Genomic DNA, 16,936 nt, shown 5'->3' with positions numbered 1-16,936 from the left:
TTCTCCGCCCCAGAGTGTGGTGGAGGCTCCTTCTTTGGAGGCTTTTAAGCAGGGAGTGGATGGCCATCTATTGGGGGTGCTTTGAATGCATTTTCCTGCTTCTTGGCAGAATTGGGTTGGACTGGATGGCCCATGAGGTCTCTTCCAACTCTATGATTCTATAAAGAAATATCAGGTGTTGTTGTGCACCTGGTATTTCTTATTCCGTCTCTGTTGCTGCTGTTGTGTGCTTTAGGGTGAGCTTGTCACGTTTCCTTGGAAAGAGTTGTTCAGATGGGTTTTGCCTTTGCCTTTCTTTAAGGCTAAGAGAGTGTGACTCACCCAAGGCCAGCAAGTGGATTTCCATGGCTGAGTGGAGGATACGAACCTTGCTCTCCAAAGCTATTTTCCAACTTCCTTTTTGTTTCCTGTGAGCTGAACAGACCCATGGATTGTTGTAGGTTTTTCAGGCTATATGGCCACATTCTAGAAGCATTCTCTCCTGATGTTTTGCCTCCATCTATGGCAAGCATCCTCAGAGGTTGTGAAGTTTTCTGAGGATGCTTGTCATAGATGCACAACCTCTGAGGATGCTTGCCATAGATGCAGGTGAAACGTCAGGAGAACATGGCCATATAGCCCAAAAAACCCACAACAACCCAGTGATTCCAGCCATGAAAGCCTTTGACAAGACACATGGAGCTTGTTTGGGGCTGACTTCCTAGTCAGACCATGGGAATCTTTCCAGAACAAGATGAGGGAACATAGACTTCTGTGCTTTGTGGTTGGTGCCACATGAATTTGTAAACAGCAAAGTACAACCTTTGTGAATCCAGATGAACCCAACTGTATTTCCCAACTCTATAATCTATCGTGGTGCATCTAAGCTTTTGAATTAAATCACTCTGCACATGTTCAGAGGCGCTGCACAGATCCATTTGCAGAATTCGGTTTTGTAGCTTTAAATCCAGGTTTATAGGGACGGCAAGCTCTGGTTGCATGGGAAACGAGATGAAAAGCACTCTTCACATGCTCAGAAATCCTCATCAAACTTATCTGCAGCTCCAATTTAGAATTCCTGCTTCTTAGGCCCTCTGTGCATGTGATTTTTTAATAGGGAAGGCAAAACTGATTTCATGGGAATGGGATGAAAAGCACTCTGCACATGCAGAGAGGTACTTTGCAGTTCTATCTGCAGACAAGCTCTAGTTGCATGGGAAATTAGATGAAAAGCGCTCTGCACATGCTCAGAGGACCTGCTCAAACCCATCTAGAGATGAAAAGCATTCTGCACATGCTCAGAGGCCCTGCTCAAACCTATCCAGAGGTTTTGAGTTGATATTCTGACTCTGAAATCCAACTTTTTTTTCTGGAGCAACATGACAACAATTTCTTTCCTTCTCTATGTCCAACTTCTCTCAATAGTGTTTTCCTTTCTCTTGTGTTGCATCCCTGATTTTCAAGTGAGGAGAGCAGCCTTCCGGGCATGACATCTTTTCTTCTCCTTGAAAATACAGATTGCGACTCTAATAAATGTATGCCTTGTGAAGACCAATCTGGCTCTTCTGGAAGCCCAGTCGGCTGGTCCCTGTTGAGTGGCAAAGTGCTGTGACCATCTGGCTGCCTTCTGGGGCACAGTAATTCGAGCTCTGTGTTGCTGAGGATTGAAGACGAGTTGCCTTCTCTCTCGTGGTGCTAATGGATGGCGGATTTCCCCGAACCCTCATCATTCTCACTCCTTGTAGCTCCCTGAGCAGCACCTTGGTTTCATTTGAACTTCTGGTGATCTCTATTCTCTTGACAAGCTGGATAGTGTCTAGAAAGGAGTGACCAAAATGGTCAAAGTCTAGAATAGGTCACATCAATGTGTGGTTGATTAGATTGATAGTCCTGGAAATGGTTGGCACTCTCTAAACACCTAGTCAGTTTTAAACTGAATTTTAACCTGCATTTTATTGGCTTTAGGTGTCAGTTTTTGTTGTGTGTATTTTGATATATGCATTTTAATGGTGTTGTTTAGGTCTTTCTGTTTTAACCATGTCATATCCTGCCTCAAGCTATCATGAGAAGTGTGTATTTATTTATTTATCATGTCAACAGCAACCAGTATTACATTTGTAACAATTTTTTAACAAATAGGCAAAACAGAGTTTGCAAGCTTGGTGGTTGATTAAATGTCCTTTGACCAGTATCTGGCCACTTGGAGTGCCTCTGCTGTTGCCGCAAGAAGGTCTTCCATTGTGCATGCGGCAGGGCTTGGGTTGCATTGCAGCAGGTGGTCTGTGGTTTGCTCTTCTCCACACTCGCATGTCATGGATTCCACTTTGTAGCCCCATTTCTTGAGGTTGGCTCTGCATCTCGTGGTGCCAGAGTGCAGTCTGTTCAGCACCTTCCAAGTCGCCCAGTCTTCTGTGTGCCCAGGGGGGAGTCTCTCATCTGGTATCAGCCATGGATTGAGGTTCTGGGTTTGAGCCTGCCACTTTTGGACTCTCGCTTGCTGAGGTGTTTCAGCGAGTGTCTCTGTAGATCTTAGAAAACTATTTCTAGATTTAAGCCGTTGACGTGCTGGCTGATACCCAAACAAGGGATGAGCTGGAGATATCACTGCCTTGGTCCTTTCACTATTGGCTGCTACTTCCCGGCGAATGTCAGGTGGTGCAATATCAACTAAACAGTGTAATTTCTCCAGTGGTGTAGGGCGCAGACACCCCGTGATAATGCAGCATGAAAAGTGAGTAATAAATTATTATTATTATTATTATTATTATTATTATTATTTACTGACACAAAAAAACAAAGTATGTCACAGCAAATGAGATCTATATGCTGGATTTCATATCACAAAATCACAAATCTAACACTTCCCAAGCATTAGGACGGTGTGATGTATTTTCAAATGATGCGTGCGTGCAGATCCAAGTAAGGTGGCCTTTTGCAGTTGACAGATCGTGATTTTGATGATGCTTATTGTTTCCAAATGCCGGCTGAGATCTTTTGGCACAGCACCCAGTGTGCTGATGACCACTGAGACCACCTGTACCGGATTATTATTATTATTATTATTATTATTATTATTATATTTGAAACACAACAAGATGAGTCCACAGCAGACACTCTGCTGGCTGTTGTATTGGATCACACGTCAGACACTTCCCAAGCATCTAGGACTGTGTGATGTATTTTCGAATGATGCGCCCAGATCCAAGTAAGGTAGCCTTTTGCAATTGACAGATCAAGATTTTGTCGACGACGACGACGATGATGATGATGATTATTATTATTTTACTGACACAAAAGCACAGTATGTCACAGATCTATATGCTGGATTTTGTATCACAAAATCACAAGTCTAACACTTCCCAAGTGTCTAGAACTGTGTGATATATTTTCAAATGATGTGCCCAGATCCAAGTCAGGTGGCCTTTTGCAGCTGACAGATTGTGATTTTGTTGATGTTTATTGTTTCCAAATGCCGGCTGAGATCTTTTGGCGCAGCACCCAGTGTGCCGATGACCACTGGGACCACCTGTACTGGTATTATTATTATTATTATTATTATTATTATTATTATTATTAGCCATCTGCAAGGACGTTGCCCAGGGGACATCTGGAAGTTTTGATGTTTTACCATCCCTATGGGAGGCTTCTCTCATGTCCCCGCATGGGGAGCTGGATATGACAGAGGGAGCTCATCCATGCTTTCACCAGATTTGAACCTCTGATTTGTCGGTCTTCAGTCCTGCTGGCACAAGGGTTTAACCCATTGCACCACTGGGGGCTCCTACATTTGTGGGTAATCTGGTGGGTACATAAACATGGGAAGCCTATGACCTGTACTTTCTTCATCTCAGCACTGGACAAAACATAGCAATTTTGAAAACGATTGCAAAGGTGATAGAGATCTGAATGTTTGCTGGTTGCCAGAGAAGAGGGATTGTTGGGCATCATACTGCTCATAACTGCTATTTTCTGGGACTGGGGAGAATGGGAGTATTAATGCTGTTTTGCAAGCGCTTCCCTGCCTTTGCTAAAGGTCAGTTTGTTTACCTGTAAATAACACTCGGCTGCAAAGGCGCCATAGGTCTCCAGGACCCTGCTTTCGAAAGCCAACCATGGCCAGTTCCTTCTGCCCTTCAAAGTGATGGAAAGCCCAAACCACTCGTTTCCAAAGTCACTATTCTTCCATGGGATGAATCAGCGTGATTCTGTAGAAGGCAAGGCAAGGAGAGCTCTTCTCTCTTCTCCGACATAGAAGTCTCTTTGAGGAGATCAGAAGGGAGAGGCTGCTGAAAGGAGTCTGTGCCGTAAGCCTAGTTCCTTGCTTGTCTCATTGCTGTTGCTTCCAGTAATGACATTACTCTTCTGCACAAAGTCCAGGGAAGTTTTTGGCAGAAATAAAAATAATAATACATAGACATAACCTGAGAAGAAGGAGGCATTTCCTGGAGAGCTTTAGGGTCCAAATGGACAGAGAGATAAGCTTGAGATGTGGACATTTGGAGGAGGCTGAGTAACATTGTTTAGGAATGTAAACTCTCTTGTCCTTCAAGATAATAATAATAATAATAATAATAATAATAATAATAATAATAATTTGCAGAGAAACCACTGGAAAAGCTGACACGATATGAGGATTTAAAGATCGAACTGCAAAGACTCTGGCACAAACTAATCAAGGTGGTCCCACACTGGGTGTAGTGCCTAAAGACCTTGGCCTGCACTTAAACACAATCGGTGCTGACAAAATTACAATCACATCATACTGTGGATTCTGTAATACTAATACTACTCCTAATAATAATAATAATAATAATAATAATAATAATAATAATAATAATACATCACACAATCCTAGACACTTGGGAAGGGTCCGATGTGTGATCCAATTCAACAGCCAATTTCTAATAATAATAATAATGTTTCTAATAATAATAATAATAATAATAATCTTTATATATACCCTGCCACCATCTATCCAAGGGGACTCAGGGTGGCTTACATGATGCCAAGCCCAGCAATAGAGTAAAACAATATACAACAGAACACAAATATAAAAAAATAAAATAAAGTACAATACAAAACCATTTTAAGAACACATCAACAATATAAAATCACAACATTTAAAACAGAGTGATTGATCATATTGGGCACGCCGATTTCAATGGATTAAAAATTAAAAAACATTTGGTGAGACAGCAGTGTAATGTATCTGGACAGGGGATCCGAAAAAATAGAGTAGGGTGAGATTGCACAGCAGGTAAAATAAAGTGCTACCGAGGGCATTTTTCCAAAGGTATGTCATGTCAGGGTATTATTGTTCCTTCATTCCTTGAAGGCATACTGGAACAGCCAAGGTCTTCCTAAAGACTGCCAGGGTGGGGGCTTGTCCAATATCTCTGGGGAGCAAGTTCCAGAGTTGAGGGGCCACCACAGAGAAGGCCCTCAAAGCGCCCTATTAGGAAAACAGCCATACCTGTGATTTTTCATGTTTGTATTTATTTATTGCAAAATATTCATTGGGTTTTGAGCTGAGAAGAGTGCAACTGATACCAAATGGGTGTATTTCTGTGAAAAAGAAGTTTTGAAATCTTTGGTCCTTGAATTCAAGAACAAGCCGAGCAAAGGTCTGCATCCTTAGCACTGTTTAAATTGGCTTCATGGGTCATTTAATGGGAACCGGCCATATAGGCAACCTCACATAACTGCAGGAAGGTGTCCCTCGTGGATACGGAAGCCTTGCTGTATATAGTCGTTGCACCCCGATCTTTGTGAGCTCATTTATGCAGAACCTTGGAATTGTTTCCTCCTCCTGCCTCTCCCTTGACATTTGGAAGACATTTAACTGATGCAAACTCCCAGAGGATTTAGCTGAACCTCGGAAGCACAGCAGACTGTATACATATGGAACTGGGTAATTGCACATATACCATTAATTTGCTCCGTCTGTGTAGCGAGGGCTGTTGTGCTGCAGAGATGGGTACAATATGGGTTTGTGTATGCAATTGTTTGCACTGCACAGAGGGGTCCCTTTGTCTCCCACCTTTGCAGGAGATTCAGAAAGGAGGAGGGGGGATAAAGATGAAGTCCATTGAAGAAGGTCACCTTCTAATTATTTGAAATATATATTGAACTAGAATATATATCCAGCATTGTGTGGGTGTTGGTGGGGGTGCTGCTGCTTGTCTTCTTTCTCCCTTCTCCATCTCTCACAATATCTCTATGGCAGCACGGCTCTCTTATTGATTCTTTCTTTCCTTTCTTCCACTCCTACAATGTCATCTTTTCCCCCCAGTAACATCATAGGGGGCCACTTCACCTAGCAACAGCCAATCCAGTGACATCCCAGTGGGCCACTTCACCTAGCAGGAGCTTTTGTGGTACAAACAGACAGCCAAACATACATATATACTTTGACTTAGCTAGTTAAATAGAGTGATAGGTGGATGGATGGATGGATGGATGGATGGGTAGGTAGATGGATGGATGGATAGATAGATAGATAGATAGATAGATAGATAGATAGATAGATAGATGCCTGTATTGGGAAATGTCATTTAGAGCGGACGCATACTGAAGTAGGAAGGTTAACTTTCTGGCACCAGTGTCATGATCCAGGTTACAATCTCAGTTATTTTGTTTTGATTTGGTCACCATTATCCACGATATTCAGGGTGGTCTTCTCTATGTCCATCTTATTTTCATAACCAGCCAACTATAGGAGTGACTGGCTCAAGGTCACTCAAGAGATTATTTCGTTAATCAAGGAAATATATAGGTATTACTCCTGAACATATTTTTGGGGGAGTAGCAGTGTAGTGCTACTGCTACTGGTGGCGTAGTGGGTTAAACCTCCAAACTGCGGAACATGCCGACCAAAAGGTCAGCAGTTCGAATCTGGGGAGTATAGTGAGTTCTCACTGTTAGGCTCAGCTCCTGCCAACCTAGCAGATTGAAAACACGCAAATGTGAGTAGATCAATAGGTACTGCTTCTGTGGGAAGGTAATGGCACTCCATGCAGTCATGCTGGTCACTTGACCTTGGAGGTGTCTATGGACAACGCCAGCTCTTTAGCTTAGAAATGGAGATGAGTACCACTCCCAGAGTCGGACTCAACTAGACTTAATGTCAAGGGGAAATCTTTACCTTTGTCTTTACCTTTTAGTGGTACAGTATAGAAAGAGATCCATTGTTGATGGTTTTAGCATTAGACTAAGACACTGGACAATGATGCTGGGGAAAATGGAAGGAAAAAGGAAGAGGGGTTGACCAAGGGCAAGATAGATGGATGGTGTCCTTGAAGTGATTGGCTTGACCTTGTAGGAGCTGGGAGTGGCCACGGCTGACAGGGAGCTCTGACGTGAGTTGGTCCATGAAGTCACGAAGAGTCAGAAGCAACTGAACGAATAAACAACAAGACATTGGAGATCAGGGTTCGAAGCCCTGGTTGGCGATGTAAAACCACTGGGTGACTTTGGGTGAGTGACACTCTCTCAGCCTCAGAAGAAGGCCAAAACAGACCTTTGCAAAGACTCCTAGCCAAGTAAACTCCATGTTAGACTCACCTTAAAGCACACAACAATAGGGTTGCCATTGGGTTGCCCTTAATTGGAAGTAACAACAAAGACATTTTAAGAATCTCTATTTGTTCCATGTGAATTCCATCCCTGGTATCAAACAATGCCCAGAAATACATCCACTTTCTTAAGTATGCCCATAGTTTGGTCCTATATGGAGATCTTGTGACCCACCCAAAGTCACCCAGTGGTTTTCCATGGCCAAGCAGGGCTTCGGACAAGACCAATAAAATGATTCTGAAACACTGAAACAAAACAAAGGTTGTTTGTTTTCACAAAGCTAGCATCTGGAAGACAAGAACTGGCTACTTAATGGCTCTCCCTCTAACTTCTTTCCTGTGCTTTTCCCCATTGACCCTCCCACTCAAAACCTTTACTGTTTTTGGAGTTATGAATGTACGACCAGCAAAACATGGTTGCATTGAGACTACATTTTGTAGCACTAATCTATGAGCTGCTTGCCGTGGTGCAAACATGGATTTTCCAGAAGAATGAGGGGGCTGGAGGGCAGGATAAAGAAAGAGAAAGAGAGACCGAAGTCCAGGGCCTCCCAATGGGGTGGTTATTTACTTAAGACCACAGATCTCGAGTCATGTTGTTTCCACGGAGATTGTCGTCGTTTCTCATCTCCCTCCAACCTACTCTTTCCCCGTCAGGCACAGAAATCCCTTTTCCCCAAATGATAAGCATAATTGTCTCAGCTTTTGGGGTTGGGTGAGCTGGGAATATAGGATTTGTGTGATTGTTTTGGTACTTTAGTAGTGCAACCCCCCACTCCAAAAGTTGCCATAGCATTGCTCTGGATTGCATTTTATTGGTGTTGATGTTGGTCTTTGTTGAGGGTATTTTGGTATATAGGAAGCATGGGCAAACTTTGGCCCTCCGGATGTTTTGGACTTCAACTCCCACAATTCCTAACAGCCTCAGGCCCCTTCCTTTTCCTCCTCAGCCGCTTAAGCGGCTGAGGAGGAAAAGGAAAGGGCCTGAGGCTGTTAGGAATTGTGGGAGTTGAAGTCCAAGACACCTGGAGGGCCAAAATTTGCCTATACCATCTATATAGTGTTGTGTTTTATCTGTCAGCTTTACTGTATGGCATAAAATACAAATTAGACATGAGACCATGTGATGCTGAAGCTTTACAACAGTGTTTCTCAACCTGGGGATCGGTACCCTTGGGGGGGGGTCACGAGGGGGTATCAAAATGGTCGCCAAAGACCACCAGAAAACACAGTATATTCTGTTGGTCATGGGGGTTCTGTGTGGGAAGTTTGGCCCAATTATATCGGTGAGGTTCAGAATGCTCTTTGATTGTAGGTGAACTATAATTCCCAGCAACTACAACTCCCAAATGTCAAGGTCTATTTTCCCCAAACTCTACCAGTGTTCACATTTGGGCATATTGAGTGCTTGTGCCAGGTTTGGTCCAGATCCAACATTGTTTGAGTCCACAGTGCTCTCTGGATGTAGGTGAACTACAACTCCCAAACTCAAGGTCAATGGCCACCAAATCCTTCCAAGTGTTTTCTGTTGGTCATGGGAGTTCTATGTGCCAAGTTTGGCCCAATTCCATCATTGGTGGAGATCAGAATGCTCCTTGATTGTAGGTGAACTATACATCCAGGCAACTACAACTCCCAAATGACAAAAATCAATACTCCGCAATTCCACCAGTATTCAGATTTGGGCATATCAGGTATTTGGTCCAATGAATGAAAATACATCCTGCATATCAGATATTTACATTATGATTCAAAACCGTAGGAAAATTACAGTGATGAAGTAGCAACGAAAATAATGTTATGGTTGGGGTCACCAGAATATGAGGAAATGTATTCAGGGGTTGCGGCATTAGGAAGGTGGAGAACCACTGCTTTACAAGAGCAGCAGTGTAATATTCAAATCTGGTCTAGTCATTGATCCGAGACATTGATCTGCACCAACGTGAGCTGCTTTAGATGTAAATATGGCAGTAAAATGGAAGAAGAAGGAGAAAGAAGATACCATAGGAGAATTTGAGAAGTAGGAAAGAAATATAATAACAGACTTCTCACTTGGTTTTTTGAAATGTATATTCCACCAATTAGCAGCCCTGACCCATATTGCTATCCAATGCATGCAGTGCCACCTAGTGAGCATAAGAGCACTAACCTTGGGTTTCCTCTTCCCCGCAGGCAGAAAGCCCTGGCGTCAACCGGAGGTCGAAGTGTCCAAGCAGCATGTGACTGGTTGGTAGGAATTAATATCCCGTAAAGCACGTATTTCATCTCTCTGTGTTGTCACCTGATGGGAAATATGTCCATGTCTTCATTATGAACCAAGCTTTGGGGACGGTTTATGTGTTTTTTTAGTCCAAATCCCGGAATGCCCTGATACGAGATGCTCCCAATTATTAAATACGCATAGATAGAGATAGTATTTGTCACACAATACTATCAACACAAATCACTTTCTGAGTATATTGTACAGGGGTGGCTACTGATTTACGAATCTGTGGAATGGGGACTTCACTCCAGGGATGAAAACAAATTTAAAAGGATTGTTGTAGGTTTTTTCGGGCTATATGGCCATGTTCACGAGGCATTCTCTCCTGACGTTTCACCTGCATCTATGGCAAGAATCGTCAGAGGTAGTGAGGTCTGTTGGAACTAGGAAAATGGGTTTATATATCTGTGGAAAGACCAGGGTGGGACAAAGGACTCTTGTCTGCTGGAGCTAGGTGTGAATGTTTCAACTGACCATCTTGCTTAGCATTTGATAGCCTGGCAGTGCCTGGACACAGCATATTATTGGAGAACACAGAAATGCTGGACCACTCGAACAACCACCATGTCAGACTACACAGAGAAGCCATTGAAATCCACAAGCATGTGGACAATTTCAACAGAAAGGAAGAGACCATGAAAATGAACAAAATCTGGCTACCAGTATTAAAAAATTCTAAAATTAAAACAGCAAAACAGCAGAGGGAAAACAATCAGGGACATCTAATCACCTCTCAACAAAAGATTGCTCCAGGCACTGCCAGGCTATCAAATGCTAATCAAGGTGGTCAGTTGAAACATTCACACCTAGCTCCAGCAGACAAGAGTCCTTTGCAGGGTGAGCTCCTGTTGTTCAGCCCAGCTTCTGCCAACCTAACAGTTCAAAAACATGCAAATGTGAGTAGATCAATAGGTACCACTTCTGTGGGAAGGTAATGATGCTCCATGCAATCATGCTGGCCACATGACCTTGGAGGTGTCTATGGACAATGCCGGCTTAGAAAGGGAGATGAGCACCACCCCTCAGACTCGGACACGACTAGACTTAATATCAGAGGATACCTTTACCTTTAAACAGGGGCTAGATGGCCATCTGTCACGGGTGCTTTGATTCTGCTTTTCCTGCAAGGCAGGGCATTGGACTGTAAGGCCCATGCGGTCTCTTCCAACTATTTTATATGATTCTATTCAAGGGACACATTTCAGTACCTTGGACAGCTCCTTTACTTTAAGATCATGGCCCCATCTAAGGCCATGGTCCAATAAGGTCAGTGTAGACTTATATAATGCAGTTTAATACCATTTATTGAATTATATGGCAATGTAGATGAGGTCCCAAACTGAATTTGTTCCATATGTGGTGTATGGAAGCCCCTGGCTGCCCCAGTACATCAGCTGTATTCCATCTCTTACAAGATTCATTCACTCTATAAGAATGTTTCCTGTTCAAGTGCTAAAAAACTATTTCTCTTAATTAATAGTTGGTCCTGAAACTAGTGGGAAACCTGTGCCTTCTGCCCATTCTTATATGGCCCGTGGTGTAATTTCAGAATATCCCTCTACAAGTCCTCAGCTAAGCATCTACTTGGGCTATTATTTTTACTAAATCCCTATGACCCACCAGAGAAAACATATTGCAGTCAAAACACTTTTTCCAGTATTGTCGCTCTTTGGATATATTTGGGGGTGCTGAGTTTGAAAAACCCAATAAAACAATGTGTAGGGGAATCTGAGCTGTTAGACTCAAAAATAACCCTCAGTTGAGGTTATTCCACCATAAATATAGAGTATCAGAAGTACACTTCATACCCAGCAAAAACTTACATGTGTTGAAGCTGGGATAAGCTTCTATTCTTAGGATGGCACAGGATTGCAGAGTCAGAACTTTAGGTTCAAAAATATTAATTGAAGTAAAAGAAATACATTCTAGATAGAAAAAGTCTTGGAGCTAATTAGCTTATTAAATCTTGTCTTTTAAGAAAGTTAAAAGGATAAAAAGTCAAAATATCCACGCAACTACATTTTGCCTAGAGAGAGAGGCAAAATGCGCCTTCATTGGAAGGAAGTAAAAGGCAGAAGGAACAATGGAGGATGGCCATATGGCCAAGCCCAGGGTAATAAAAATATCTTTAAAAAAGGAAGTGACCTCACAGACATTCCATTGCTACATCTTCAAAGGGGGAGGAGATCGTGGCAAGGAGGAAGAGTAGAAACAAAGCCCTTTCTGGGAAAGAAAACATGCATAGGAGTGTGTGTGGAGGGGGAGGCGATCCCCCACTCTAATCTTATTTCTAGTCTAGCTACTCATTGAGGACTGGAGACTTGATGACACATGAGACTTGTGCAGTGCAGGAATGAAACCCAACAATATGTTGTGCCGTAAACACGGTTATTGGACAGATTTCACTACTGGTTCCAATACAGATTTCATTTGGTCACATATTACAACATAGAAATGTAAAAAGCAAGTTGGGGGGAGGACGATATGCAATGAAGCAAAGCTGTGAAAGGGTTGGCAAAAATTTGTGGGCTGTTTTTCAGTTGCCTCTGTTTGATTTTAAAATTCTAATGTTTGCAATTTGCTCATCAGAACTGAAAACAGAACAATCATTCTTCTGCCGAAAAAAATCAGTCTTGATTACATTAAGTTTTCTATGTTTCCATGGAACAATTGATCATATAATAATCACTGCAGTAACACCATGTGGAACACCCACCCCATTGCCTCTGTTTTGGCTCCCAGGCTGTTTTCCCACGTCTGTGACCCTTTCCTGGACGACCCTCTGCCTCGGGAGTACGTCCTCTACCTGCGCCCCACAGGCCCCTTGGCACAGAAGCTCTCCGACTTCTGGCAGCACTCCAAGCAGCTGTGCGGGAAGAACAAAGCGCACAACATCTTCCCCCACATCACACTCTGCCAGTTCTTCATGGTAAGTTATGGGCCCCTTCTATGCCCATTTGTTTTTCCTGGCACTCAGGCAACGCCTAAGGATTACCTGGCATGTGATGGGAAGTTGCATGTATAATGCAAATTGGTAAAATGATTGCTTTGAATCAGAGCTTTCCAAACATATGCTGTTGGTGACACGCCTTTTAGGCCTGTGTCATTTTGCAACACAGTAATCCAGTTTTACTAGCAAACCTTGTGTGTGATAGGAAGCTAAATGTACAATGCAAATTGGTAAAAGTATTGTTTTGGATCAGAGCTTTCCAAACATTTGCTTATGGTGACATGCCTTTTAGACATGTATCATTTCGCAACACAGTAATCCAGTCTTACTAGCAAACCCTGTGTGTGTTGGGAAGCTACATGTGCAATGCAAATTGGTAAAAGGATTGTTTTGGATCAGAGTTTTCCAAACATTCACCATTGATGACATACCTTTTAGACATGTATCATTTTGCAACACAATAATCCAGTTTTACTAAGCAAAACCTTGTGTGTAATGGGAAGTTGTATGTACAATGCAAATTGGTAAAATGATTGTTTTGGATCAGAGCTTTCCAAACATTCACCATTGGTGACACACCTTTTAGACATGTATCATTTCTCAACACAGTGATCCAGGTTTTTTTAGTAGCAAACCTTGCATGTGATGGGAGGCTTCATATGCAATTAAATTGGTACAAACATTGTGTTGGATCAGAGCTTTCCAATCATTTGCTGTTGGTGACATGCCTTTTAGACATGTATAATTTCACAACACAGTAATCCAGTTTCACTAGCAAACCGATCTTAAACCAACCCTTTCTAAGAGATACGGCTATATCCATACATTGTAATAATGAAATGTATATGGACTCAACATATCTCATGGACACCTTTCATTTATATTTTTTAATACATATGACTTTTTACTCATTTAACTCAGAGATTTCTTGTTACATTTGCACAACACACTTACACACTGCTGCTGGCACACTAGCATGTCGGGACATATAGTTTGGAAACTTCTATTTTGCATTTTCAGTCCCAGAATCCTCAGCCAGCCACTACCCATGCCAGTGATGAAGATTGGAAAGTCTTGGGAACTGTAGTTCAAAAAAAGATGATTTTCTCCAAATCTAGTGTGTAGGGTCTAGAGCATTGTGTCAACCAAGCCTGCTTGTTACACCAATGGAGTACTTCCTAATTCTTTTGCATACTGCTGGAGAGTTTTATGGCATCGTAAATTAGTTAAATTAGCTTCCCCGCAAAAGCGGTACCTAAATTTCCTACTTGACAGATGCAACTGTCTTTCAGGCTGCAAAGGTCAACAGCGAGCTACACAGAATGGTTGAAAGCTCACCCCGACCCAGGCTGGCTTCGAACTCATGACCTTTCAGTCAGTAGTGATCTTAATGCAGCTGACTCCCAGCTAGTTGTGCCACAGTTCCAGTGCTTGTCACACAACCAACATAGTTTGAGGATCCTGATCTGGTATAGACCCAGAGTTGGCCTTTAAAAAAAACTAACAGAGGCAGATGCAATCATTGTTGGTCCTTGAAGGATCCCAATGTAGCCCCCAACCCTTGAGATTTCCCACCCTAGTAACCTAACCACATCCTCTTGCAGTGTGAAGACAGCAAAGTCGACACCCTCTGCGAAGCTCTGCACGCTACTGTGACCCGGTGGAGGTGCAAGTTGCCCACCCCTTTGCCCTTGGAGCTCTATACATCTTCCAACTTCATTGGGCTCTTCGTCAAGGAGGAGAGCGCAGAAATCCTCAAAAAGTTTGCAGCAGACTTTGCTGCAGAAGCCTCTTCCAAAGCTGGTGAGTAGGCAAGGCTTGGCATGTGATAGGTTTAATAGTCATTCCATGTTCCCCTGTTATTTTGCATAAGAAATAAGTCCTTCAAGGAAGGATGGACAACATTTCTGCATGTAGGAGTAAAGTGTTTCCGGAAGTTTTCACTCTGTCAGACAAGATTATGAGAGTTCTGCATATTTCACACTACATTTTAGTACAAAATAATTACTGTATATACTCGAGTGTTTGTTGTTCATTCATTCAGTCGTCTCCGACTCTTTGTCACCTCATGGACCAGCCCACTCCAGAGCTCCCTGTCGGCCGTCACCACCCCCAGCTCCTTCAAGGTCAGTCCAGTCACTTCAAGGATGCCATCCATCCATCTTGCCCTTGGTCGGCCCCTCTTCCTTTTAACTTCCACTTTCCCCAGCATAATTGTCTTCTCTAGGCTTTGTTGTCTCCTCATGATGTGGCCAAAGTATTTCAACTTTGTCTCTAGTATACTTCCCTCCAATGAGCAGCCGGGCTTTGTTTCCTGGAGGATGGACTGGTTGGATCTTCTTGCAGTCCAAGGCACTCTCAGAACTTTCCTCCAACACCACAGCTCAAAAGCATCGATCTTCCTTCGCTCAGCCTTCCCTAAGGTCCAGCTCTCACATCCGTAGGTTACTACAGGGAATACCATGGCTTTGACTAGGCGGATCTTTGACTTGAGTAGAAGCCAAGGATGGAAAATGCAGCAGCTACTGGTAAATTTCAAAATAAAACTAGATACTAATAAAATTACATTAATTGAGGCATCCGTAGGTTAAATGTTTTTGAATATTTACATAAAACTGTAATTTACGATAAGACTGTCCATCTTGGATTAAATCATTATTCTAACCTTCTTCAATGTAAATGGGCTTGCGTATCCTTCCAGGGTGCCTCAGCTGAGAGGCTCTAAGGATTTTCCTATACAAAAGTCTTTAGGAGCTTAAAAAGTTTAACAAAGTTCTATATTATTGCTTAGGTTTTCAACAAACAATCAAATACTTTTTAGATCTTCAACAAGTCAAACAAATGCTTCTTATCTTGCCCACAAAGAGCAGGCAACTGGCTTCGTGAACTGTTTCTTTTCTTTAAGAGGAAAACCCTTTTTAACCCCTCCTTGGGCAATCTACTTTCTAAACTTTGCTGGTGTGGGCCCTACTCCCGGCTCCAAACTGCTTCATGGGTCCCGAGTAGACCTACCAGCCAAGGCTTTGTAGATTCTCCAGCTGGAGTCCTTTGGATTTTTTCCACGAATGATGAAGAGCTGTTTCTTTAACCCCAACAAGGGTTGTGCTGTCAAACTGTTTTCCTTAGAAGCTTTAGGGGTGTTTCCCCCGGATGTTGTGAAAAACGAAGCTTCTCTACAGGTGGGGAAAGCTCACGTCCTGTAACTGGGCTTCCAAAACTGTAAGACTGCCTGAAGTCTTTCTTTTCACTCCCAGAGCCCTGGGGAAAGGGGCGGAACCAAAACTTAATGATGATTGATGGGTCATTGGCCCTATAATTGCAAACCAAAGGAAGCCACCTTATTGCAAAATGCATGGAACTTTGGAATACATGCAAACACTCAAAAAAAGAAAAGGAAGTTTTAGCTCCTGGTACAGCCGTACCAGAACAGCAAGCATCCTCAGAGGTAGTGAGGTCCTGAACCATTTAGCCCAGAAAACTCACAGCAACCCACTTCTCTGAATTTGTCATGCCAAAAGAACCTTATTGTAGGGACAATAAACAAATAGCAGCAGCAGCAACAACAACTGGGTCTTGCCATTTCATTCTGTGTATATGTACTACAGGGTCCTTTCTGTTTTCCAACCTTTTGGGAGTTTTCCTGAAATGTAGAGCCTGACTTTATAAAGCTCTGCAGACTTGATTTTGCCCCTGTTTTTTGAGCTAAGAGAGAGAGCCCTCCTGCAGCTCCATACATAGCCTCTTCCATTCTCATTGACTCAAATGCTAATGAGAATCTATACTTCCTGTGATTCATTCTCTCCTGAGAAAAGAAGCTGACATTTTGGCAACACTTTCACCTTTTCTAGCAGACCTGTTTCTCTGTATGCATGTGGGTGAGTGCATTTTTTTTTTTTTTTTGCTTTCTTCTTCTGGCATTTTCTGCCCCCACTTCCAAACTCAAGATGCCGACAAACAAACAGTTTAGTGACATCATCCGGCATACATACGGTTTGCTATTCATTCCACACACTTGGCAATCATAATTCCTATTTCCTCCTCCGACCCTCTTTTTTCTGGGCTTCCTCCTCCTCCTCCCTCTTCCTCCGCCTTTTACACTTAACTGTACATTTGAATAATATGCCTGCAATCCAAGAGATGAATGACCTCCTGAAACTTTGAAAGGCTTAT

At 42.7% G+C, this 16,936-nt stretch overlaps 1 protein-coding gene across 1 annotated transcript in view; it reads left to right on the top strand.

Moving 5' to 3' along the window:
* Positions 1–16,936, top strand: part of UBASH3B (ubiquitin associated and SH3 domain containing B) — a 114,273-nt gene that overhangs the window by 67,023 nt on the left and 30,314 nt on the right. The window contains exons 2-4 of the mRNA XM_060787009.2: positions 9,726–9,779; positions 12,559–12,745; positions 14,371–14,569. Coding sequence (XP_060642992.2) covers positions 9,726–9,779; positions 12,559–12,745; positions 14,371–14,569 — 440 coding nt within the window. The remainder of the gene's footprint in view (positions 1–9,725; positions 9,780–12,558; positions 12,746–14,370; positions 14,570–16,936) is intronic.

Source organism: Anolis sagrei, chromosome 7, assembly GCF_037176765.1.
Source record: "Anolis sagrei isolate rAnoSag1 chromosome 7, rAnoSag1.mat, whole genome shotgun sequence".
In the NCBI taxonomy this organism is placed as follows: domain Eukaryota; kingdom Metazoa; phylum Chordata; class Lepidosauria; order Squamata; family Dactyloidae; genus Anolis; species Anolis sagrei.
The sequence above is the reverse complement of the archived record's forward strand: the minus strand, read 5'-3'. Positions and strand labels throughout refer to the sequence as shown.